This window comes from Rutilus rutilus (assembly GCF_951802725.1).
Source record: "Rutilus rutilus genome assembly, chromosome: 13".
Classification (NCBI taxonomy): domain Eukaryota; kingdom Metazoa; phylum Chordata; class Actinopteri; order Cypriniformes; family Leuciscidae; genus Rutilus; species Rutilus rutilus.
Window position 1 is genome coordinate 26,370,991 of NC_140218.1, and position 27,299 is coordinate 26,398,289.

Below are 27,299 nucleotides of genomic sequence, written 5' to 3' on the forward strand. Positions count from 1 at the left end.
GGAGACAGTGGTTAACGTGGTGCTATATGACACCATTGTTGGTTTAACTTAAAAAAAGTAACTTACCTGGTTTCTTTAAAAAAATTGAGTTAATTGAAGTGAAAATTTTGAGTTAATACAACGAAGGAGATTGGTTTAATAAATAGAAACTCAAAATATTATGTTATCTGAACCACATTATCTAGGTTGATTTGAAAAAAGATAAAAAGTTGTGATAACAAATCATGAAAATATTAGTTTTACTGCAATGCTTTGATGTTTGATTTGACAATAATAAAATAATATAATCATAATCTTACCTTTAAATAATCATTTTCCGACCTGAGTTCCTCTATTTCCCTGATTAATTCCTCATGCATCCCGTCCATCAGCTCCTCAGTCAGGTCCGAAAACGCCAGGGAAGTGCTGGCGAGCATCCTGCTGTCGAACGAGGTGAGCGAGCGCTCGTCGCCGGGAGAGACGCTCCCCTCTGCGGTCTCCGTTCCCAGCGAGAGTCGCTCTTTCTCCACGCTGGTCTTGGTTTGACCACTCTTGTCCAATAGTCCATGTTCTGCTGCCGATTTATCGCCGTCGATCCCCCCGCGACTGCTGGTCTCGGTGTCACTGCTGAGCGCGTCTGTGGAGACCTTGTTCTCCTCGGAGGCGCAGTCCGAGAGCTCGGAGCTGCTGTCGGTGGCTGAGAGTTTCCCCGGAGCGCAACCAGAGTCCTTGCTTAAATCATCCGATCCGATGCTGGCGTCCGAAACTTTTCTTCGAGCGCTTTTATTGGACTTCGCGCTGCTCTTCTGAGCACCGGCCGCGGATAGCGCGGGCTTGCCGGTCGGTTTACTCTTCTCTGTTTTCGGTTCTTTCCCGGTAACCGGGCTGCGTCTGGACACGCGGCCGCCTAAATATATGGCTCCCGGTTTAACGCTCAGCGTCGGCGTGCCGATACCTCCGCGGATTTTAGTGAGGGACCACCCGGGCACATCTTTGGGTCTTGCTGGAGACGGTGCCCGGTGTGTTTTCTTTTTCTCGTTAACTTGCAGCGGCTGCGCAGGCGGCTGTTCTTGTTCGCCGGTGCTGCTCTCCATTTTCTGCTTTTGCCTCTTCTCCTTCGACGAGACAAAATGCGTCGGGGAACCGGTGTCAACCTTTGTCTTGGTCATTCATTCCGTTTACAAGACACGAATGAAGCTGAAATGTTACCTCCACTCCCCCCCAAAAAACAGAAGTTGAACTGGAAAACGCTTCACACCAGATCAGCCGACATCGAAACCGTTGAAAATCCACAAGAAAATATGAGTGCTTGAATTGAGAGATGCTTCGATTTTCTTTTATTCACCACGCCTGCAAGATATTCTCCCGTGCGCGTCCTCAGTTGTGAACCGCGGCTTCTCCTCTGCTGAGTGTTAGTGAGCTTTAGTGAGGTTTCTTTCTTTCTCCCCGCCCAGATAGCGGCTCCGACCGTGACGAATGGAGAGCCTCGCGCGCAGAGCAGAGCACTACTGCCACCAACACACGGCGCGTGAGCTCATCATCCCATTAACGATTCGAACGGGTGTTTTCCCTGTAAAAAATATGATCAAAAAGTTATGACAAAATATGTTTTTACATTGCTTTAACTCATTTTATTGTAGGCCCAGGCCTAATTTAAGTTGAATTGACTCAATCATTGTTGATTCAAGTTGATTGTAGGCTACTTAAAAATTTAAGCCAGCCACTTTTCTTTACAGTTATATATTACAAGTGTAAACTATAACAGTCATTTGCGCTAACTATTCACTGATTCAGCACACGCTCCGACCAATGTAGGCTATTCCGATTCCTGAACGAATAACTCTAATGAGTCGACTCTTTTAAGTGAATCATTAGCAGAATGTTTTGTCCGATTCCAACTCGAATGTTTTTTATGAGTCGACTTTCTTTAGTGAATCTTGAACTGACAGTGCGACCAATGTAGGCATATATTCCCAAACAAATTACTATTATGAGCCATGCTGTTTTTAATGATGTAGGCAAATCAAATGAATAATTTTAGTGATTTCCCGAAATATAATAGGCTAGTATTGAGTCAAGTTTTATAAAACTTTAGTATTAACCTAAGGGTTCTTTAAAGGGATAGTTCCGGTTAGGGTTAGGGTTAGGGTAAGGGTTAGGGTTAGGGTTAGGGTTAGGGTTAGGGTTAATGAAAATTCTATCATCATTTACTCACCCTCAAGTTGTTCCAAAACTGTATGAGTTTCTTTCTTCTGTTGAACACAAGAGAAGATATGTTTTTAAGAATATGGCAATCAAACAGTTGAAGGTATGGACTGACTTCCATAGTAGGAAAAAAAATACTGTGTAGTATGTCAATGGCAACTGTCTGGTTACCGACATTCTTCAGAATATCTTCTTTTGTGTTCAGCAGAAGAAAGAAAGAAGTTCCAGGTTTGGAACAGCTTGAGGGTTAGTAAATGATGACAACATTTTCATTTCCGGTGAACTATCCCTTTAATTGTGTCATGTCTCCCCAACACAGCTGTATATATGGCTAAAACAATAATACAGTATTTCTATCTACAGTTTCAGCTAGCCTATTTATCTACTGTCTTGGCTGATTCAGGAGATACCAGGATTAGCTGTCATATTTTTGACATTTAGTGAAAATTTCTCATAGGTCGATTCTCCAGTCTTGGCTACAAAAAAGCTATTGATAATTTCCATCATTACTGCCTATTTAACATAATTGACCTTTTGACCTAATACCAAATCTGATGAAAAACTTCCATGACTTACTCTATATTTTATGTGTATTAGCAATAATGTAATATTGTTGGCTTTTAATTGTATTAATGTATCCCATTGCATTGTCTTTATTAAGTATTACTGCAGCTATTGTAGTTAAAAGAAGCATTTATACCATTGGTTTTTGGTTCGAAATATTACATTTACTGAAATACAGCCCTTGTGACAACTAGCCCTGATCTACCCTGTATATCTTTCCTTCTGTGCTGAAAACTGCTTGTCTGCAGCAGTGGAAAGGGAGGCTGGAGGATGAGGCAGGAATGTGAGCACAGGTCACATGCACCAGAATTAGTCTGTAATGATTGCTTTATGCACTCCTGGCCGAACACTAGAGCCTTATTAAGGGCCCCTTCTGGGACCCTCATACAGGTGGCGCTCCCTGAACTTCATAAGCTCACAGTTAATGGGTTTACCCACAGGAACACCCTGCTGGAGACAGGACAGAGGAGCTGGTTGGGATCTGTGCTAACGGAGGCGTTCATTGCCACATGAAAGAAGGGGATTTGTCCCAGTCCTCCAGAGTCTTTGAGACAGAGAGGCTTCACTTGATCTCTTTATTGATTGATTGATTGATTCATCCACGGTTGGTTCATTCCTGTGTACATGCAGTGTTTTCCTTTTATGCAAGGTATTGTGCTGTTTTATTTATCAAATAGAGCAAATTACATCTTACATTGTAAAATCTGTTGGGGTAGATCCTGCAAGAAGAGCAAAATTGGCTATGCTCATGATGGCATGCTACGACACTGCTGTAAAACATATTTATAGTAGAATTTCAATGGATAATGGAAAATGGACTGTTTATTTCCTGTAAGACAGCAATTATCTGTGCGGTGTTGAGACGTTTAGGGATTTTGTTACTGTTATGGCTGTCAGCAGCCTTGCCACACTAGACTGAGGAATGCAAAACCCACAGGGAGACACAGAAAATATCCCCTGTGCTGCTGCTGGATATCACATATTCTACTTCATGGTGGGCTTAATTAATGTACAACAGTATTTTAGTCCTCTGTCCTATATACTTGGCCTAAATATCTGTGATAATGATACTAACAGGTTTCCCTGCTGTTGTTGCTCTGTCTCTGAGGAGGGAGGACTGGGACCCCGCAGTCCTCTCGTCTCCATGTAATGGTTGTGGTGGCGACAATGATGAAAGTGGATTCATAAATCTTTATTTGTCTTGTCTGATGAGAAATGCATCATCGGTACTGGCTCTACATACACATAGTTTTACTTAAGAAATTATTTATCAGTTTTTTCCAAAAGTTAAGCATCTAATTTCCATTTGTTACATTTTATTTATTTTTTTTTGATAGATGTGTAGGTCCTATTTCGGTGTTGTTATGAAGGATTTATAAATAGTTTCTTGGCTAATAAAATCAAGTTTCTTAGCTATTTCTGTTATAGAGTAGACATTAATGTTCAGTGTGCATACAGCAATTGTATCTTGACACGGGTGGATATTACAACATCTGTGTCAGAATAAAGTAAAAAAACGCAAATCATTCAACAGATCTTCTGTGTGTTAATTTAACCACTAGTGCCACCTTATGGTCACATCAAGCAAGCACAACACGATTATCACTTCAAAGGTTGAAGCAGTGGCTGAGGATAATGAAAACACAGACACCTTAACAAAGAAATGACCCTAGTCTTATACCATAAAATGTATTGTATATACTGTGTTATGCCAATCGTGTTTTACATTTGCTTCCAGGCTTCACGTTTCTTTTGTCTGACCGTGATAAAGATTCATTCACACAAACTGAGTCAGACTCATGCATCAGTGATGAGAGGGCAGTTCTTTCTATGCAAGCAGAAACAAAGCCATGTTGTAGAGGGTCAGTGGGTGTAATTGGTGTGTGTAATGCTGGATGAAAGAGTCCCTTTTACTGTAGTAGTCCAGCCCCAGTCTTTAGTCCTCTGAGATCTGTTGGAAAAACACTGCAATAACTGTAACCCTGATGGCAGACAAATCAGCAGGATGGTTTTTGATGAAAAGTCTATAATTTGCCTCTTCCACCATGTTTTATTGCTGACAGATGACTGGCTGGTCTGTCCTGCATGGATGAATGTGTGGCTTTAGGCTCTAGACAGCACAAATTTATCACATAACTGGACAATACAGTGTAAAACAGTGTATTTTGGCCAATATGTCAAAGCGATTTCTGGTTTCAACCTTTCAGGGCTCTTACTCTTTGTCAGCATCAGAGGCTTCCAACACACACACACACACACACACATACACAATAAGGACATTTAAGCAGTGAGGTCAATGCAGGTCAGCTGTGCTGCTGGGAACAGTGGTGAATATCAGTGACGTCTGCCTCATTATTAAAGAGACATAAAACAAACAGAGCAAATTTATATTTTCAATGTACATGCTGATCCTGCTTTCATAGAGATTGCGATATTTGAGGATCATAGCATGCAAGCAGGTCTATTTTAACTTGCTTCTCTGTACTATTTTACATTTCCGTCAATAGCCTCTGGTAATGACTGATGGACGTTATATGAATTTCTTGGAATGAACATTAGGTTCAAATGAAACAGGAATAGCCTGAAAGGTGGTTCATAGAACAGACTGCAACATATGATAAGTAAGTTTGTGCTGTTCGGTTCAATATCGTGATGTCAAGAAAATGTGTAATAAATGACTGGAATGACCTACATACATTTTTTTTAAAGTAAAATCAACTTGGATGTTTAAGTAATTTCAACTTAAATTTACATTAAACTGACTTTAAAAAATGAATCTTGTAACATAGAATGTTAAAGCAATGTAAAAACATGTATTGTCATAACTTATTGATCATATAATTTTTAAGCGATATATTAAATTCAATTAAACCAAGCTCTTATACGCTAGCTAGCATATATGAAGCATACTTATTTATTGTGGTACATATTTAGTCATTTAAAAGTAAGTATTGTTGAGTTTAACAGAGCAAAAGCTGCATGGTAAACACATTGTTGTGCAACTACAATGCAAAAGGTCTTGCTCTGACGTAACCAGTCAGGCGACGAAATTCACACAATATAATTGGCCAAGAGACACGTCAATCAAACCGCCCATATCGGTCTCTTCCGGCTGAGTGTCAGCTCTTCAGCAGCAGCAACAACAGCAACAGCATCATCATCATCATCATCATCATCCCTGTCCGAGAGAAGCGAAATCCAGCCATCATCACAGGTACCCGACTGTCTTCTTTAAAAGTAACTCTTCGGACTCTTTCACAGCAGTAACTGAGGTTTTAAAGCAATGCCTTCCAGCGGACGAAAAGCTCTCGAGCCGTTAACGTTAACGTACTTAGTTAAGTTTGGCAGTTAGCTGGAGCTTTAGCCTGTTAGCATCTGTTTAACTTACAGACTCCGGCTGCTCCTCGTAACCTAGCGAGCTGCTGTCTACCTAACGTTACACAACATTGCTGAGTGAACAGTGATCACTGGCAAAACCCACTGATTTACCAAGGCTATCTGAACCAGAATGCTATCTAACCCCCCAAAATGCTGTCTAGATAGGCAGCTCACTAGGATTTAGGACACAGCCCTGATTTGTGAGAGTGTCAGCTGCTGAATCTTTTGATTTTGTTGTGAATTGTTGTGTAGCATTGTCTTTTCTTTTAGAGTGAGTTTTAGAGATTGAAGCCTTTCGTGTTGAGGTTTAGGGCTGTTCAGCTGTCATTTCCTCAGCCTGACTTCTCTTTAAAAGTAAACAGTGGAGGTTTTGCTTTCCAGATATTTTCATCTGTTTAAGTGTGTTGTTAACACATTCTGCACCGACATGAACGTGTTGTTCCCTGGGGCTTTACACACCACCACCATGTTACACATCTGTAACAACTTGCTGATATTCTTTACTAAATTCTCTCTCTTTCTTTTCTTTACATGTTCTTTTCTAATGGGAATGACAGGTTTTGGCCTGTGGATTTATCAGATGGTATGTGTGTATTAATGTTTGACGTATTTGCATTGTCATATTGACTCATGTAGGTTTCATGGCTTTTAATTGCAGGAACAGGGTTTTAATCTACGTCTCATAAAAAGAAATGTCAAAGAAGTTGTCCGTTACTGGTGTTAAAGCGGGTGAAAGGGTTCAGTAATGTACAGTGGGCTTTGCCACGTGCGCTGTTGAGCAGTTATTGCTTTTTCAGTTCCTGAGGTGTTATGTTGTGTGTAGCTTTGGGCAAGTAGACAGCTGTAGATAAGTATCAGGCCACATTCCTCAGAGTAAAGCAAGATATCACTATCTTGTTTTATGTACGGCGTGCACATGGAGATTCCCAACACCGCCTTGACTTGCTAATTAATGTGTCATTGTCAGGTATGTGAAGGCACCTTACCCAAACAGACCACATTCCAAAGGTGTCAATGAAACTGTGAGTAACGCAGAGTCTGTGAACTTGTTGGTGTTTGTGTGTCTACCTACAGTCACTTTATTAGGCAGTCATGACCTTTCGGGTATTGCCTCAACCTCCTGTACCTAACCTTCACAAATGCACACAGATTTGTAATGCTTATAATTCATTATATACATCCCCTTATAGCTTGATTAAAGTCACCATGAAATCAATATTGACAGTTCTTATTTTATCATGGAATAGGCTATTGCTGTATTTATTTGAAAGTCATCCTGTGGTGAAAATTAAGTTTTTAATGTTGTTTATATGTCTATGTGGTGTTTTCAATATGCTTTAAGACAAACCATGTGCAAATTCTCAAGTCCACACCATTGCCGAGTATTTTCTTTTTAAAACTGCGGTGAACCAACGAAGACAGTCTCAAAAATGCGGTTTGAAATCGCTGGTGTTTCTGATGTCACAAACTAGCTTGTAACCAATCAGATCAACGTATCTGCAGGCTTCAGCATATCATTAACTGTGAACTCTCGGGAGAAGCCAGGTTATCCCGGTATATATTTTTTTGTTGATGTGAAAAATTGGGTAGATTTTAGCCTGGCAAGCCAGACCTACATCAAGATGTTGGGTCTGGCAACTCATCATAGACACGGCTCAATCCGAGGGGCGGGATAAACGGCTGTCTTTCAAATTCCCTCTTCACGCAATAGGACAGTGCTTCAACCAACCAGAGCGTTTTCCCAACAGCGGAGCTAGTTGATAGATTAAACTTTTGGCAAAACTACGAACACATCTTCCTCTTTTAAGAATGACTTAAGTGCCGTTCTTTGCTCTTTTCTCAAAGAAAAACTTAACTCCAAGTCCTCCAGAGTCGCGGACAAAGCCGATTCGAAAGATGTTCGCCAGCAGCAGCCATTCTTTGTTTTCAAGTGGCAGGTAACCGTCGCAACTCTGTCGTCATATGTTAAGCCCGCCCCGCCTACTCTATACACGACGTGATTGGCCTGACCCAATTTAGGTTTTTGCAGCTCGAAAGTCAATGGAGAGTTGCTAGACTGCCCTGGCTGCAAAATACATTTTGCTGCCGCTAGGGTGCGTCTAGATTTCTAGGCTAGGTAGATTTAGCAATATAGCGGGTGTATGATGTATATTACTATGTTATGATGAACTATATGCCTTTCTCCACTGACGTTCTGAGTGGTTCAAAGCGTTTCTGATGATTGTTAGAAGGCAGCGGTCAGACTCTGAGATGATGAACAGGAACATGGTTTGTGTAACATTAGAAACACGTTATTAGCTGTTTGATAACATAGTCAAGCAAAAGGTTTATCTATTACTCTTATGTGTCCGACGTTGTAAAGAGCGATACCATTGTGCGCTGTTTTTCCTACCGAGTGGATCTGAGCTGGTGCGAGTGAGTGGAGGCGGGGCTAATTAGCTTATTCATTGTTCCGCGTATAGGCTACTAAATGAAGTAAGGGTGTCGAGTTACATTCAAGCTTTTCTTAAGGCATGAATAATTTTTTTCACTGGAAAGAAACATTTAGATGAGTTTTAAGGGATTAAATTATTGACTACAGCGGGACTTTAAATTATTTATCCATGCGCGTAATTATGCCTTCATAATCTTTAATCAAAATACCCCCCCCCCCCCCCCCCCCCCCCCTCGTGCAGTGACATCTCTTCTCTTCTCTGTTGACATGTTTACTGGTGAGAAGGCGAGACAGCATGTCACTCACATGACATCACAGCAGTAGCGAACCACAACCATCCAATCAATTTCAGATGGACAAAACCAAGTCCTATACTATTTTTTTGTTTCTTGTTTGAGAAGTCACAATAGGGAAGAAAAGGCTAGATCGTAAAATTCTGTTTCATGCTGACTTTAAATACATTAAGCACAATAAATTCTGCAGATTTACCCCCAAATAAGTGCAAAAAAATCTTGGATTCTCATCACTTCTGTTCTTTTCCCAAATTTGTTCTCAGAAATGAGCCAGCATCTATTTTAAAAAGTGTCAAGGGAGAAGGTGTAACCATAATCATTTATGTATTTTGGGTTTGTGTGTTCCAGCTTCTTCATTTCTACCCTCTGGTCCAGCCGATCAGGATTCTGTTCAAATGAACAGGGCCTGATTGTGTGCTGGGTCTCGTAAAACACCGCACCTGAGTCTTTATTTTTCATGCAGACATATTGTGCCTGGTTATCAGTTGCCACGGCACCGGAGTTCGGTCGTCTCTGATTCCATTCGGCTCGCTCCCGGGAACGCTGTTCGCATATCAGAGATCATTACTGTAGCACAACACAGTGTCTCGGGAGGGGGGCGGCTGAGACGTCTGTGTTATTTTAACATTTCATCTGATTGCAGAACACTTGTTTTCCCATGTAGGTGAAAGTGCATCAGAGATAATGTATCAGATTCTGTTGAAAACCTTGAGCAATAGTCTTTCTCTGGCTTTGTCTCTCTTGTTTGATTTCAGGGGACTGATGGTGTCTCCCTGTTGACCCTTTGCTTATTTTGATATTGGCTCTAATGTGTGTTTAAGGGGATAGTTCAACCAAAAATCCAATTTCTGTAATTTGCTCGCTCTCATCTCATGTCATTCAATACCTTTATGACTTTTTCTCCAAACCAAGATGGCCAACGGCCATTCAGAAATACCAAGTTGCTCCGGAATATCCATCCATTCGTTCTATCCTAGAAAACTTTTGCAGTTGCAGGTAAAGAAAAATGTTGTAACATCTAGGGAGTCATATCATTGTTAAATTTTCCAAGTAGGCCTATTGCTTTTAGATTGGGAGGAAATTCTGATTAATCTGTCGTACTAAATTGGACATCATGCATCGTTAGTTATATTTCAGCTACAATTCATACTATTATTGTGGCTGTTCTTAAAAATACGTCATCTGAAGCAACTTTTTTGGGTTGTAAATAAATGTATTTGTGTTATTAGAATGTAATTTGCAGTTCAAAAAAGTAATCTGACTACGTAATGCGTGTTACTTGGAGTTACTTTGCTCGTTACATCAAAATAGTAGGCTAATTGGATTATGTTATGCATGTTACTTGTAATGCGTTACCCCCCCCCCCCCCCCCCCCAACACTGCTCTCTTCAGATGAGATTAAAAACACTTGATTGGTATTTGATTTATCCACGGTCTTAAAACATCAATTAATAAATGTAGATTTCAGCTACTGTAGAAATACATAATCAGAATTATCAGATAATAAGGGTAAATCGACATACTCTGGTAAATTGGAGGGAGCATAAGCATTTTCTACATAGTCTGAGTTGGGTTGTACCTCCACCAGATCTTTGATGGAATCACATCCTCATGTTCTGATATCAAAGACATACAACATTCAACTTGTATGAAGTTCCTCTCTGTCTGCTGGTCGAACAGGAACAAACTCCAGTGAGTTTGCAATAATTGAAGCTTTATTATATTTTTTGTATATATTTTGTAGTTTTTACATGATTTCATAATGTTATTCAGTGGTTTGTTAAATACACACAGTATTACTGTGTTATTACTCTATATTTAATTCAGTGTCTCTTTAGTCCAGTTAAAACCAAAAACGCATACGGTCTACTCGAGTGTCTACTCCAATCTCTTTGAAAAATATGTGGAATAAAAAAGTGCAGGTCTTGTTTTTCACGCCCTAAGAGCAATAAAAACATGTAGGGATAAAAAAAAAAAATCCTTACTGAGGTTGTCATAATTCATGCATGAAAGGGTTAAGAACATTCCACACATTCACATCCCTTTTCTGCTTTGAAACGGACCGCCTGCGTTTTTTGAATGTTAAGAGTTGATGTGACCGTGACAGAGACAGCTGCATGTTGTCCTCCATGCTTAAGTTAGACTAATTTCCTAACTCTTTGATTTACTCATGAGACGTCTGCGTGGCCTGACCCCTGACCTTTGCCCTTTAAAAACTCATAAATAACCTTAAGTTTTACCTGATGGAAACGAAGCGTCACATGGTTTGGGTCATTAGAAACCAATTAGGCCTTGCAAAATGGTTGAGATGCTTTTGAATTGCTGTTTGAAACTTGTGAACAATGAGTTGATTTATTGGTACAAGGAAACAGGGCTGCCAAATTTACAATTCGAATTTCGAATATTCGTCGAATTTAAAATAAAAATCCATATTCGAATGCAAAACCGGTGCATTTGAATTTGAGGTGTGCACCAGCCACCTAATGATGTATGAGTCGTTGTGTTTTAATGTTTTTGTTGACTTATCCAGTTGAACCCTCTAGATGCTGCGCTGTGGCATTGTTCATTCAAAACATTCCAGAAATAGAGAAGCTCGAAACCTAAAGTCCTACACCCCAACCCTAAACCTTTCCCTAAACCCCCTTCCATGAAATTTCATCCCACTGCATTTAAAAGCAAAAAGTACTCTGTGTGATCTGTGCTTCGGCTCTTTGTATTAAACTATGCGTAAATATATATATGAGGCTATTGTTTATGCAATTTATGCAATTATATTTGATTTATTAACATTATTTTAAACGTTATGCACTGGACCACTTCGTTTTTTTGTGTAGACAATTTCATTGCTTCGCATAAACAGTTGGGGTTGGGGTGCGTTAATATTTTGCTCACTATCTAGAGCAGGGTGGCCAGTGTCCAGATATAATGCTCATTATACCATTTCCTTACCAAATGCGATGCGATAAGATCCCAGTGTCCACACAAATGACACACGAAATGCGAAAAAAGAAATCTATCAAAAATCACAGCCAATCAGAATCCAGTGTGTAGGCGGAGTTTATCTGCAAGCACACTGCACTCTCAACCAAATGGATAAGTACATAATCAAATTCATAAACATTGGACCATTTTAACGATTGTTAAAAATGCTGAGTGACTGACAATCTTTGTCATAGAATATACTTAACGTTCACGTTAAGTTCACAGTTTGTGTCTTGTTTCCTTTCATTTATTTTCAAGATCTGATCTTATCCATTGTCGCTTTCAGTATGGCTATAAAGGTCACGCAAAATGATATTCAAACTCACATTAGACGTTTTTGACATGCAATAAAGCACATAAACCGTACCTGAGAATTTCGGCATTTCAGCATACTTTGTATGTTTTTGTTCCTGCCGTGACGTTGCAGAAATAGAGACATTTCTAAAATAGAATCGCTGCGTATCACCATCGTGGCCGATTTGGACAAATACCGATGGATACACAATGAAAAAATCTTCTTCCTACTTTTGTTTTTCTTTTTAAACTTTTTTTGATATTCCGTTAAACTTGGATGTGTCATAAGGAAGAAAATATCTGTTGCTACTTCACACTATTTATTCAGAGTTCACTAAAACCTTTGCCATGCACTGACCAGGTTGACGGTAGATTATGGAACATAAGTGAAATACAATTTGTGTTAATCTATTAAGATTTATAAAGTTTTTCTAAGGTGTTGTGGGTGCTTGCTTATTTGAAGATGCTCTGGTCCCTACTTCAGGCATTGTTAGTCTAATGTATTTCTTCTTGTCCATCAAAATGATAGCACATTTCTTCCCAAACGGGCTATGGACCCCCTAACCCTAACTATGAGCTGGAGTAATAGTGGCACTTTGCTTAGCAAACACCACTAATGAATTGTCAAGGTAATATGTGGAGTGATTTGTCATAATATGAAAGGTATTTCCTGAAGTTGCAGAACGGTTGGTGCCTGGTGGCACTTGTCTAAAAAATATGTCAATAAACGTTATGCAACATAGCCTACTTGTTGGTTGTCACCTTGATTTGCATATTTGTCCTAGATTTGCATATGTGTCCTAATAGCGAGTCGGCTCATTGACTTTGCTATCTCTCAGAAAATGTTTTTGCAAACAACAGCCACAGGAAGTCATGATAGTTGAAGAAACGCTTGAACCGGGTAATTAGAAATGGGTATTGCTTGATTTGCCTTTACTTTTCATGTTACTTAAAGACTTCAAAGTCAAAGGATGTAATAAAGCTGTTAGTTGCTCTCCAGTAATTTGTGCTCAGGGAATTCATTGAGCCTAAATGGCAGTCTGCTAAAACAGACCGAGAGAGACATTCAGCAAGCGTCCTTTAGCTACTCAATGTCTACATAAATTTGCATAGCTGGCTAATAGACTTTAACCGTGAAAGAAGCGTTCCCTCAGGTATTGTCTAGACTGAGATAAGGCCGTCCCGTGTGCGTCACAGTACAGGTCTGTCTCTCAGCTTACACTCTTTGGATGGAGATTGTCCAAAGTTCAGTTCTATATCAAATAAGTTGCTGCATACAAGCCCATGGGAGGAGACCTGCAGTGGCTCCACCTCTCATTTCAAGAGCAGCCGGGTAGTTTCAGTCAAACATGATAGATGAATGGATGCATGAATGAACTAAGGCTCTAAGATCATTGGAGGAAAGGTGAATGATGGGATTTTTGTTTTTCCTATATGGGAAGCATCAAATGGACTCTCAATATGCCTTCTTAAAACTATTGTAAGCTGTTTTCTTGTTCACGAGTCTGGTTTGGATATTGACTATTGTCTCTTTGCAGGTGTCCCTGTTTCCAGAGACAAGAAAGAGAGACCATGTTTTAGAGACCTTGTGCTGTCAGCCCATTCTCTACCATGAATAATGAAGACGAGTTCTATGATGCCGTCACAGGTGAGAGACATTTCCAAATGGCACGGGATGGTCGGGCTCCACAGTTAGTCAGAAAAAAATAATCAATTGTACGATTTAAAAGTGTCCATTTATGTCTACTCCTGCTGCTTTTGCATTTTAACCAATCACATACATACATGAATGTATCGCCAATGGATGGATATTTGAAACCAAAAGGTAGCTCTAAAATTTGAAGTCCTAAAGAGAAACAAGTTCAACAACTTTGTTCATGTAAATGGCACCTCTGTGACACAAGCCGGTCCGGAGCTGTCGCGTGTCATGAAAACATTGACATTCTCTCAGCGCTGTCTGAGTTCACACACAGCAGTATTAAACAGCTGTGTTTTCTGAGGACGATCTCATTTGTCCCCTATTGTGAGTGTTTTGGCCACTGTTGACTTTGGCCCTCGGCCATGTGTGTTTGTTATAGCGCGCGCCAGTCTGGTGTCGGCTTACCGCAATCTGTTGATAACTTCAATTATGTAGTGCTGCTTTCAGATGGTCTGATGGCTTCTGTCATTGCGGAGATGAAATGAGATGAAAATAATGTAATGAATAAATAAACAAGGCAATATGGACTTTGGCAGGTCATTGTGCTGGAAACCTGAAGCCTGATATCATATCAACCAAGTCGCTCATATCAGGTGGTACAAAACGTGAGGAACCGCATTTTATTCCATGTTATTATATAGGTAATAAATGCATGTTGATATCAGACATACAGAAGATATATAAGTCTTCTGCATTTGACATGTATGGTCAATTTTAGTGGAGAGATTTTATTAATGGCAATTTGCTTACAACTGATATTATTCGATTTTATGTATTTTATAAATAACCTTTTCACTGTTCTTTTAATTATTATTAATAATTATTGAAAATTAACTATCTTGAACACTTTTAAATACTTATACTTTATAGACCAAGTTTCAAAAATATTGAACTCTCTTTTATACTTTTTAGTATCATATTGTGATGCATAAATTTGCTTGTAGGAAGACTTGATTTTAGTTTCTAGTGCATTTTAATTTTTAAGTATAATAATAATAATTTGCTTGTGTGTCTCAGGCTTGGATTCAGACGAGTCGTGTGAAGGCACATCAGAAGCCAGTTTTAAAGACGCTGTAGCGTATGACGGTGCTCAGAAGAACAATGGAGCTGTTCCTCAGGAGAACGGAATTAAGAAGCGCAGGTCCGGCCAGATTCCAGTGCTGTGACCCATATACTCCTTATTATGCTCTTTGTCTCTGTCTTTAATCTTCTCTCTCTCTCTGTGTCTTTTGTCTTTCTATCTTTAGATTCTTATTTTCATCTTATGTTTACAGTTCATTCTCGTTCATGTATAATCTTCACATCTGTGCATAGTTCTACAGTCAAACATATCAGTACACTCGTGAGAGTGTGTGCATGTTTATGAAAAAGAAATTGTTCTTCTGCCCTTTTAGGTCGTCTCTTCCTGCCCCTATGTTCTCCAGAAATGATTTTAGTGTTTGGAGCATTCTCAAGAAATGTATTGGACTGGTAAGGATAAAAAATGTATCATTCTAGTAGCAAGTTCAGCATATTAATTATGAGTGCATTAAGAATGGATGGTTGACAAGCTGATTAATGTCTATTAGTGAGCTTATGTACTTTGTCACCATGAAATAATACATTTACAATTCCTATTTTTTAATGGAATATTGCAATGTTTATTATGATCTGTGCATGTCAATTTTTTTTATCCGTGTGCCCTCTGAATCAAAACATTCTTCCCCTCCCTCGACATATCTTCTCTGATGACACCTCACCGCTGCTAGGAAAGGGCAAATAATAATCCAATCAGTTTCAATCAAGGACAAAATCAAGTCCTGTTTTTTTTTCACTCTGATATAGATCATGCAATAGGGAAGAAAAGACCATTGCATTTTCCATGTCATGCCAACTTCTCGGAGAGGGTAAAATGGGATAGGTATTGCGATTTATATCGTTAGCGTGAATTCTTTTGACCACGATAATCGTGTAGTAAAAAGTCTGATATTGTCACAGCCCTAATCCAAATCCTCAAAAATCCTCTCTGAGAAATCCATCACTTTCAGCAATAAATTACGAAAATTACTGTCAAGACAAAAATATTTCAATGCTTGGTTTATGTATATGCAGTTGCATCTCACTGTTTTTATGACGACGTTAGGTTGACAGTTTAACGTTTTAAAAAAACATCTCGAATCGTTCTTTTCTATTGATTTGCTAGTCTATTGATTTACAACACCCAGCTGTTTTTAAATGCAAGAATGTGTCTAGGGGCCCCTTAAGAAACACGTCTGATCACTGTCGACATAACCCTAAAGAAGCGTTCCTTAAGGGCCACTAGTCAACCAAATGTGAAAATGTGTCGTTTGTCACAACCTGTAAAGACGTTTGGTCCTTCTCAGCCTGTTTTATTGTGCTGTATTCCAGGAGCTGTCCAAGATCACCATGCCCATTGTGTTCAATGAGCCCCTGAGCTTTCTGCAGAGAATCTCTGAGTATATGGAGCACACATACCTCATCCACAAAGCCTGCTCACAGAACGACTCTATAGAGAGGATGCAGGTGAGACCACACACAATGGCTGATCTAAAATGTATACGTTTATAGTTTCAGTTTAGAGTTTGATTATAATGAAGATAATTAAATCATGTCATGTAATCCCAATTCATGTACTTGTGCACTTATCTATGCTGAGTGTGTTCACTGAAAACTCCATAAATATCCAGATGATGCACTTAATTAACCCCCAAAAAATTGGACAATTCATGCACTCAACTGTCACAGCTTTAATTACGTGGTAGAGGGGGAGGGGCATCAGACTTCAATTTTGAATGACAAAATAACCGTATAAAAATTCCTACACTTTGAGTACATATTAATGCATAAGTGTATAATGCGTCATTTGGGATGCTGTTCAAGTATATGCAGCACAGTTTTGTAATCTTACAATCCGGCCTTTAATTTGACATGGTTTTTCTGTCTTGCTCCTAAGACGGTAGCTGCCTTCGCTGTGTCTGCAGTCGCTTCTCAGTGGGATAGAACTGGAAAACCTTTCAACCCGCTTTTAGGAGAAACCTACGAACTCACACGGTAAAGAGACACCAGCAGAGCGTTTAACTACAAACCATGCTGATAAGATTTGAGGATGTCGATAAACATTGTTTAGATCAGGATTGCTCTAAAGGGAAACTGTTCTTTGTCATTTATGTAACTTTGCTTCTTCTTCCCCTTTAATGCTTCCTTCCTCTACTCTTGTTTGCTTCTCTTTCACTCAGAGAGGATCAGGGTTTCAGACTGATCTCAGAGCAGGTGAGTCACCATCCGCCCATCAGTGCGTTTCACACTGAGAGTCTGACTGGCGACTTTGTGTTCCACGGCTCCATCTACCCCAAACTCAAGTTCTGGGGCAAAAGTGTGGAGGCAGAACCTAAAGGGACCATCACGCTAGAGCTTCACAAGTGAGTGTGCCATGTTTATGTGCACACACATGTACAGACCCTGATATTCCCTGATATGTATATATAAATATATGTGTGTGTGTGTGTGCACATCAACTGCTATTTTTGTGTTCATGAAAAGGTCTATTGATTGTGTGAGTGAGATTTTCCTTGGATGAGTCAGTGGTATCCTGGTTTGATTTGAGAGCAAAGGGTTCTGGGGTTGCTGAGTAACGGCCTGCTCACGTGTGTGTGTGTGTGTGTGTGTGTGTATCCTTACAGGCATAAAGAGGCATACACATGGACGAACCCTTTTTGCTGTGTACATAATATAATTATCGGTAAACTGTGGATTGAACAGTACGGCAATGTGGAAATTGTCAACCACAGGTAAAGTTTTTTTTATGACGCATATATTCTATTGTGAATTCGCATTGATGTTTGAACGATTAGTGTGACATGTGATTGCTTAGTACTGGAGAGAAGTGCGTGCTGAACTTTAAACCCTGTGGGATGTTTGGAAAGGAGCTGCACAGAGTTGAAGGTTACATCCAGGATAAGAGGTGAGATCCTGACTCACACTTTTCACATTTTATTGGACTGCTTCTATAACCATGAACTGTTTAAATTATTGGATCATGTTTTAAGAAAGACCCTGCCCAACTTTTGTAGCCATAGTGATTTAAATGTGCACTCAGTCATTTCAGCCAATATTTCAGTGATCTTGGTCTTATACTAACACCTAGCAGCATGGATAAAGCCTCACACAAAAGAGCAAACATTTTCAGTTATCAGTTCCATAGAAATGCACTATTTGCAATCAGTTACTATTTATTTATTCTGTGAGTGAGACCAGGTAGTTATAGGAACTAGCCACCACCAGGGCGTTCCCCCGAGAACTAAATTTTCCCCTTGGGCCATTTTCCTGGTTGCATTCGCACTGCCAGTAGTAACGTAAGCCTGCCAACAGCGACGTATTTTAAGTGCGGGCGCAAACAACTGGAGGACGATGGATGTTGTGATCCAAGCTGTTTTTGTGTCGTGGGTTTTGTGATAATGGAGGTGGAATATAGATGTATAGTTATGCGATCGAAATAACAAAAAGGAGGGTTAAGAGTGGGGTTGCCAACTGTTCCGTGTTAACCGGGACTTCCCGTATATTAGGCCAATTGATTTGTCCCATACGTGACCTTCCTTGTCCTGTTTATTGACTGCTGATCTAACCACTGACTGATACAAGAAGCAGTGCTGATCACGACACTTGAGAATGATCTTTATTGTCACTTTTGGTTAGTTTAAGTCAGGGGTGCCCAATCCTGCTCCTGCCGATCGACTGTCCTGCACAGTTCATCTCCACCCCTAATCAAACACACCTGAAGCAACCAATTAAGGTCTTCAGGATCGCTTGAAAATTAAAGGCAGGTGTGTTTGATTAGGGTTGGAGATGAACTGTGCAGGACAGTCGATCGGCAGGAGCAGGATTGGGCACCCCTGGTTTAATGCATCCTTGTTGAATAAAAGTACGCTATTTACTTTAATTTCTTTCAAAAAATTTTTTTACAAATCTTACTGACCCCAAACTTTTGACCTGTAGAAACTTTTGACTTTCTATTTCAGATAAATGCTGTTATTTTGAACGATGGTTTGTGTGTAATGTGGCATTTTGTTTGTATGACATTACAATTGTACATAAATAGGTTAAGCAAAACAAATGTGTTTATGTCTGAGAACCTTTTTACTTAACTGCATCACCTACACTGTGTGGTACAGTACAAATATCTTGAGTGTCCCTTATATTCCTATAAAGAACTACGATTGTCCCGTATTTTCCTTTTCTGAAGTTAACAACCCTACCTAAGAGACTAAAAACCTCCTACGATAACTTGCAATTCTACATATCATCAAGGCTGAGAAAAGAACAAACGCCGCAGACAAAGGCGAGAGAGGTAAATGCTATTTATCGCTGTTTTCCATGTTCGTGGAATTAGCTCCTGGAGGAAGTGTATGTAAACTGTGTTTACACAGCTTTTTAAAAATGGCGGATGCCGGTGTTTCACAAGCGTTCGGCCAATCAACGTACGCTTACGTCACTGGTAGTTCCTATTGTGCTGGGTTAGACTCTACTCTAAAGTAGGAGCTAATTTAGTTCCCCCAAAAGGCCTTTTTGTTACTAAAATCATTCCCAGTTCCTGCGGCGCAAACACAACAAAAACAGGTACTTCCGCCCTATGAAAGGAACTATGAAAACGTTACTCCGGTGCGAAAGCTCCTTTTGAAGTGGCATTTATCTGGTCAAATGAGGTGACTCGTTTCAGGTAAAATTTTATTAAGTTACTGACATGACTGGAGTCATATAAGTACTATTCATTTCTTTGTGTAAAATGGTTTTCAATGAGATAAGCAATGATGACCTTTTAAGACAGTGAAGATTACAAAGCAGTTAGACATCTTTGACACCCATGACATTTGGAATGAAGTTAATAATTAAGGATTGATTTAAATCTCTGGAGGTGCCAAGTGTTGGGTGTAGTTAGCGTTTCTACTCCATTGCAGCATCTAGCTTTAGCAAGAGCTCCATCACTGTCCCGTTGGTAGTCATCGCTTTGCATCACTGCTCATTTGCATAATGTTGAACTCTCCCATGTTGAATGATTGATTTCTGGTTAAAAACGAAAGGTTTACTTCTTTTTTCTCCTGTTGATGCGAATTGCTTTCTGTGTGGATGGCCATCTATATGGCTGATGTAGACCTTATTGACAGCAGCGCCATCTTTGAAGGAATGAAAGCGAGGCTATGAGGGATAGACGTACATCTCTTCACTGTGTTGTACTATTATTAGGGGTTCAAGCATGAAATGCTGAAACCCTATTGTAATTGTAAGGATTTGTAAAACACATCGTGCAGGCCAAACCGTAAGGCCTAGAGACTTGAAACCTGGCCAGATGGTAGGCCTCAATTTGGGGAGAACCTATCCGAGTATGACCCCGATTGGCCCATAGGTGGCACTACTGCAATCAAAAACGCGAAACTGCTCATAACTCCTAGACCGTTTGTCCTAGACTCAAGTGTCTTACACCACTGTGATCCCTGACTCGAGGCGTGTATCCTCCATGTGTATGGAGGTATCTCCATGTGTATCTCCAATTTCGATTTAGGCAGGAAAAAATTTCTGCTATGTCACATTTTGTCCAAAACCTACTTTTGCGAACTAATCCCTGTTTTTTCGCCCGATCGGAACCAAACCAGTCCCTTTGGGTAGCTATAACAGGACCATTTAGAAAATGGGTATGGCAAAAAACACTCAAAAGCCTGTAAATCCTAAACGAATACTCAGAAAACTCACTAAATTGCCTTATGTGCTTAAAGGCCTCCAAAGCTTGAACCCCACTAAATGCTGCTTGCAGCTTTAATTTAATGTGTTTTTGTTTTTTTCTGTTGACAAAACACTACAAAAATATCTTTCCAACAAATTTAAGTAGACAAAAAGCTTCAGACAACATGAGCTGTGGAAAATTATAAGTGATCTAGGAGCTTTATACAGCTTTTTACAGCGGGTGCCATTGAAAACACGGTAAGTCTATAGCAGTCATGGCGCTGCTCTGAATAAGGTCTATGGCTTCCAGAAAAAACTATTCTGAGATACTTAGAAGGATGACAACTGCATTGCTAGATGTAATACACATGAAAGAGTCCATTTTTTTTTTCATGATATAAACCAATATCCGCTTCAGCACATCTTTAACTAAAGTAAAAAAACACTGTTGTCTGTGTGTCACGATCCTCTGTTAGCCAAAGCCTAGTAGCCAGTATTCATTCTAACTTCGAATTGCCCTAGATTATTATTAATCAACAATAAATATACAGCATTATGGCATCATGAGAAAAACATTCTCTTTTAGACCACAAATATATCAATAATTAAGTAAGCTAAGTCATAATGGGAATTTGACTCAAAATAGGTACAGGAAGTCTTTATTCCCACATCTGTTTACGTCTAATATTTTTCAAGATCAGCTTTCTTTTATTTTATAGTGCTACGTACTCAAATAGTTGTTCTCCTCTACATGTACTTTGCTTGCAGTAAGAAGAAGCGCTGCGTGATCTATGGGAAATGGACGGAGTGTATGTGGAGCGTCGACCCACATGTGTACGAGGCCCATCGGAAGCTCGAGAAGAAAGGAGCGGCGGACACTAAAAAACAGAAACAGGTGTGAAAGATATTAGCAAGGCTAACAGTTGACCACTCATGCTGCTTTAACCCCTGATCGCTATCTTATCTTTTATCATATCTTATTTTTTTTTTTATAAATGGAAGCAGCTCTCCTCTCTGTGTTCATGTCAAGGTAACAGATGTAGACTAGTATCAGTAGGTGTAGACGTGTGTAATTCTGATTCGTCTAGTGATTCAGGCACATGTAGAGAATAATGGAGTGTTTTAGGGTTACAGAGCTGTTTGCATTCATTGATGGGTGTGTAGTTTAAATATGTGCTGATTTATGTACAGAAGAGCGGTGTGTAGGTGTAGAAAGAGCAGGTGTGTTAAAATACTCATCATACCTCAGACCTTTGACTCTGTTCAGCTTTTTGTCAGTTCCTTTTGGTCCCATCATACGACAACACACCCAGTTTATGGCTGTATTTGACAGACTTCTGGGTGTGGGAGATTAAACGGATAGTTCACCCAAAAATGATAATGATCACGATCAACCTCATGTCGTTCCAAACTTGTACATGACTTTCTCTTGAAAACACCGACACCAACACCGTTTGGTTAACAATATTCTTCAGACTATCTTCTCTTGTGTTCTGCAAAAGAAAGTAAGTCATACAGGTTTGGAAAAAGGTGATGATGAAACTGCTTTTAAGCGTTTTAAAGGAAGAAAACCCAAGCTCCCTTTTCAAGTCAAACATTTCACAAAAATAACCGTTTTGAGTTTAACCCTCATGTGGTGTTCGGGTCATTATGACCCAGAGAGAATTTTCTTTTACCCCAAAATACTAGTTAATGTTATCGCTTTGGACTGAAACTTAGTGACTCTATTCACAGATGATATAACTACTTCTCAAATGTTTTTTGACAATTTTCTTACTTTTTTAGGGGGGGTTTTGTCACCTTGTTACACTTGTGGTCTTCCCGGTCAAAAATGGCTACAAAAAATAGCTTATAAATCACTTGTTATGCAATATTATCACCCAATATTGGATTCAATCTTTTTATCAACTTGTTCTCTTTCAATTAGGACTGGTTTTATATTTCTATTTGCATCTGATTAATCGTAGGCCTCATTTATTTGAGACTAGGCATCTCATTTTTTGAGTAAAAAAAACATTATTTTTGAATAATTTTGGAAATTTTAAATAAAATCTGAAGAAAATTGGCACTGTTGATCACACTAGTCTACTTTAATATTTCACCAGGAATTTTGTTTTGAAAAACTTTTATTTTGGTCAAAATGGCACATTGTCACACTTCTGGTCTTCCCGGTCAAAAATGACCGGCCTACAAAAAATAGCTTATAAATCACTCTTTATGCAATATTATCACCCGATATTGGATTCAATATTTTTGTCCACTTGTTCTCTTTCAATTAGGACTGGTTTTATATTTCTAATTGTAGGCCTCATTTATTTGAGAGTAGGCATCTCAATTTTTGAGTAAAAAAAACATCATTTTTGAATAATTTTGGAAAAATTAAATAAATTGGCACTGTTGATCACACTAGTCTACTTAAATTTTTCACCAGGAATTTTGTTTTGTAAAAACTTTTATTTTGTACAATATGGCACAAAGTTACACTTGTGGTGTTCCACTGGGCCATTGAAAGTGAATGGGAGAGACTGAAAAGTTAGAACGCCAGGTTTTGAACACCACACAAGGGTTAAATGGTAAAACGATAGATATACTGGAGATGCCACTTGGTTTGATATCTTATCTAATGCAGTGACCTTCATACATTAAGTGTGACTAAATCGTTTTTGGGGTCCACTGTATGCGTTTATGCTTTTCCTGTCTGTGGAGAATCAGTGTGAAAAATGAAAGGGTATTAGGGAAGGTTCTTGTCTTGTCTGAGGGATTTAAAGATGCGGTTGCACCAACAGGAGGAGCCAGAAGCCGTCAACGAGGATGCCGATGAAATGCCTGATGTACAAGAGACTGTGGCCGTGGTTCCTGGAAGCAGATTATTATGGAGAATATCATCTAGACCGCCTCATTCGGCAGAGGTACATGATGTTATTTTCATGAAGGCACACACACACACACACTACACGACAATACGTGAAAAAAAAGTTAATGATTTCTTAAAAGGTGAACTTATAGACCCCAAACTTTAGAACAGTAGTATAGATCTTTTGAAAGAAGTCTCTTTATGCTCAGCAAGGCTGCATTTATTTGATAAAAAATACAGTAAATACAGTGAAATATATTACAAATTAAAATAACTGTTTTCTATTTTATTATATTTTAAAATGTAATTTATGCATGTGATGCAAAGCTGAATTTTCAGCGTCATTACTCCAGTCTTCAGTGTCACATGATCCTTCAGAAATCATTCTGATATGATGATTTGCTGCTCAAGAAACATTTCTGATTATTATCAATGTTGAAAACAATTGTGATATAAATCTTGTAAATGTTTTACTGTCACTTTTGATCAATTTAATGTATCCTTGCTGAATTAAAGAATGAATCCCTTTAAAAAAAAAAAAAAAAAACGGACCCCAAATTTTTTAACTGTAGTGTAATCTCATTTTAATTATTGGTTTACTTGATTTGAAACCCCTCTGTTCACTTCTAGATGTATAACTTCACTAACTTTGCCATGGCACTGAATGAGCTGGAGCGTGGCATGGAAGGAGTGCTGGGACCCACAGACTGCCGCCTACGGCCTGACATCAGAGCCATGGAGAACGGCAACATGGGTAATAAAAAGTCTTTTTGTTAAACAGCCCTACAGCGCCTCCTTCTGTTCATACATGACAAAGACTAACATAAAGCTTTTGTGTGTTTGTGCAGATGAAGCCAGCAGAGAAAAGGAGAGACTGGAAGAGAAACAGAGAGCAGCTCGTAAGGAGCGAGCCAAAGACGGTGACGAGTGGTCCACGAGGTTAGCACTACCACACTTTCCTGCCTTTTGTATGCGTGCGTGATTTACACGTGCCATATCTTAACCTCTCTGACCGTTTCAGGTGGTTTCAGTCAGGCACAAACCCATACACAGGATCGCAGGACTGGCTGTACACTGGCGGCTACTTTGATAGGAAATACACAGACTGTCCTGATATCTACTGATGAGGAGGTGCAAGTTCAAAGGGCAGAGATTTCGTCACCTCCCTCCTCACCACGCACCATATTATACCCAACCGAAAACAATAGCGCTTACGCTCACATTAATATCGTGCGGCCACCATCCTCAGCACTTGCGTTTATGATCGAGCTTTTTGAATTGCCCTTTGAAAGCATCTTCTCTCACATCTCATCAACCCTGTAGGTTTTATCAATGGAGGAGAGCATGGAAACAGCAGTAGGAGAACAGATGCGTACATCACACGAGGTCACCGATAAAATGTGACTGAGTTGCTTTGGCTGTTTTCCATGTACAGTAGGCATTTAACAAACTAATTCCAGATGTTTTGAGTTGGGCTAGCACTGAGCCACCTAAGACCTCGGATCCAGCTGTACGTAGAGCGTGAATGTGATCAAGCATTAATTAAAAATTACAACAGTTATGATGTTTAGTGAATGATGATGAATGTTAATAACTCTTTTTGTGTGTGTGTGTGCGTGTGCGCTAGTGGCAATTAATGTAAAAAGCTATCGATTTTTGTTTTAATTGGTACAATATTTTGCCTTTTGGATTTGGTTTCAGATTAAACTTTACGCAAAATATCCTCACCATGCGTTCAATATGGTGATGCGTTTTAAAAATAGCCTCAAAAGCTCATTTTCTTTTCTTTTTTTCACTTTGTGGTTCCCGCAGAGACTCATGGGATGTAAAATAGGCTGATTGTACTGACTTTAATGTTTAACAAGTTAAAACTAGCTCTGTCGACATTGTAAATGCACAATTTTCATATTCCACAGTTTTTATAAGGTATCGGTGTCACACTAAATTGTTCAAGCACTATCCGTTGAATTTGTTTTATGAAAAGTAGGGTGTCATGGGTTGTTTTATCCATCAGCATTTGCATCTGTTATCGCTGCTCTCAAACATAGACATGTACATTGTGTATTTGAGAAAACGGACTAAATCTATGCAACCCATCAAACTGCTCAAACACCCCATAATGTTTCAGTCTTTATGATTATGGAATGGCAGCTTCTATAACATGCATCTCATTTGAGAGGATATTTACTGCCTATAGATGCCATTAAGTATTTTACGATCGAATCATATTCTCATTCAGACTGCTTCCTTTCGTTTAGAGATGATCTGAAGTCAAATAAGCGGGTTTGAAGCACAGTGATGCAACAGTTGCTGCTCTTTTCAAGTACACACAACACGCACGTTTTTCTTTCCCACAGTGCCTGACTTTGAATGCATCTGTTAGTCACTAATGCTTATCCTTAAGCGGTTTGTTTCTAAGCACCTTTCCCCTCGTCTAAGTACTTAACATCAACAGGAATGTCAAAATGTAGTCACCATTTGTTAGATACACATCTGACATTCAGTACACTACTTGTTTTGCATCCTTTATTGTTATCTGTTGCTTCATTAAATGTACATTTGATCATTTTGAAAACTAGCGTTATGAGACTAATATTCCACAATTAAACTATAGATTTTATTTGTATGTGGCTTTGTGTGAGTTCATTGTGCAAGTGGAATGACTAAGCGTCCCTCTTGTCGTATTTTCAGTGTACGGATGTCTGTATGTTCCAAGATGTTGCACATAGATTTCTAGCAATCATAAGCACATGGCTCTTATTTTGTGCAATGATTTATTTTTATAGTATTTAATTTTTTTTTGTTAAAAGGTGTCAAAAGGTATTTTACTGTGAGATGAGGCTCATACTTCATTTGTGAACAGTTTGCTTTAGAATTAAAGGGGATGTCATTCTGGTGAGAACAAATTCTACTAACTGAAATTTTAGTTTGAAAATGTTGATTCTTTTGGAATAAAAAAAATATGACATTGATAAACCTCTCTCTGTTTCATTCCTTTGAATGCTGGAAATCTGCATTACTGCCTGGGCATATAGTGCTGTGAAAAAGTTTTTGTGGTTTAGTGATTTAATTAGGGGTTTTTTTGTGCCCATCTGGTAGGGAAAAATATTAATTTCTGTATGATCTTTCTCTACATTATATGGCAATAAGGTGCAGTATATAGCCTAAATGTTACATTACAATAAAACCTTTTGCCCACAGTTGTAAAGGAAGTTTTAAAGCACAAAATATAAAGAAAAACAGGTCAGAGGTGATGTTCGCTGACGTATTTTATGGTAACTAATTATGGCGTAACATTGTAAAACAATGAACTACTTAATGAAAGCACATTAATATTCAGTAACATAATAAACTCAAAAATGAAGCTGAATTTGTTTGTGTTGTCTTCATTTAAACACTTCAATACAATGAAATAAATCCGCGAGCTTCTTCTAAACCGATGACTGAAAATTCAGTAACAACCAACCCTCTAATTAATGAGTTATAGCACACACATACACTCACCTAAAGGATTATTAGGAACACCTGTTCAATTTCTCATTAATGCAATTATCTAATCAACCAATCACATGGCAGTTGCTTCAATGCATTTAGGGGTGTGGTCCTGGTCAAGACAATCTCCTGAACTCCAAACTGAATGTCAGAATGGGAAAGAAAGGTGATTTAAGCAATTTTGAGCGTGGCATGGTTGTTGGTGCCAGACGGGCCGGTCTGAGTATTTCACAATCTGCTCAGTTACTGGGATTTTCACGCACAACCATTTCTAGGGTTTACAAAGAATGGTGTGAAAAGGGAAAAACATCCAGTATGCGGCAGTCCTGTGGGCGAAAATGCCTTGTTGATGCTAGAGGTCAGAGGAGAATGGGCCGACTGATTCAAGCTGATAGAAGAGCAACTTTGACTGAA

General features: G+C 39.1%; 2 protein-coding genes across 4 annotated transcripts in view; one reads left to right on the forward strand and one right to left on the reverse strand.

The window, feature by feature from the left end:
* The window catches only part of mtcl2 (microtubule crosslinking factor 2), a 47,347-nt gene extending 45,966 nt beyond the window's left edge, over positions 1-1,381 (reverse strand). For both annotated transcript variants that reach the window (XM_084428779.1, XM_084428778.1), the window contains exon 1: positions 300-1,381. In XM_084428779.1, the coding sequence (XP_084284905.1) occupies positions 300-1,148 (849 nt within the window). In that variant the 5' untranslated portion in view covers positions 1,149-1,381. The remainder of the gene's footprint in view (positions 1-299) is intronic.
* A 4,458-nt stretch (positions 1,382-5,839) lies between these two features.
* Positions 5,840-26,763, forward strand: osbpl2b (oxysterol binding protein-like 2b). 2 transcript variants are annotated; one of them, XM_084427599.1, is made up of 14 exons: positions 5,840-5,962; positions 13,668-13,777; positions 14,846-14,969; positions 15,223-15,298; positions 16,217-16,351; positions 16,782-16,879; positions 17,065-17,247; positions 17,509-17,616; positions 17,700-17,789; positions 21,308-21,434; positions 23,326-23,448; positions 24,024-24,147; positions 24,242-24,332; positions 24,415-26,763. In XM_084427599.1, the coding sequence occupies exons 2-14, from the start codon at positions 13,741-13,743 to the stop codon at positions 24,515-24,517; spliced, it is 1,419 nt and encodes a 472-aa protein (XP_084283725.1). In that variant the 5' UTR covers positions 5,840-5,962; positions 13,668-13,740; the 3' UTR covers positions 24,518-26,763. The 2 variants fall into 2 exon arrangements, with proteins under 2 accessions (XP_084283725.1, XP_084283726.1); XM_084427600.1 differs by lacking the exon at positions 5,840-5,962 and adding an exon at positions 13,425-13,534.
* Positions 26,764-27,299: the final 536 nt, after the last annotated feature.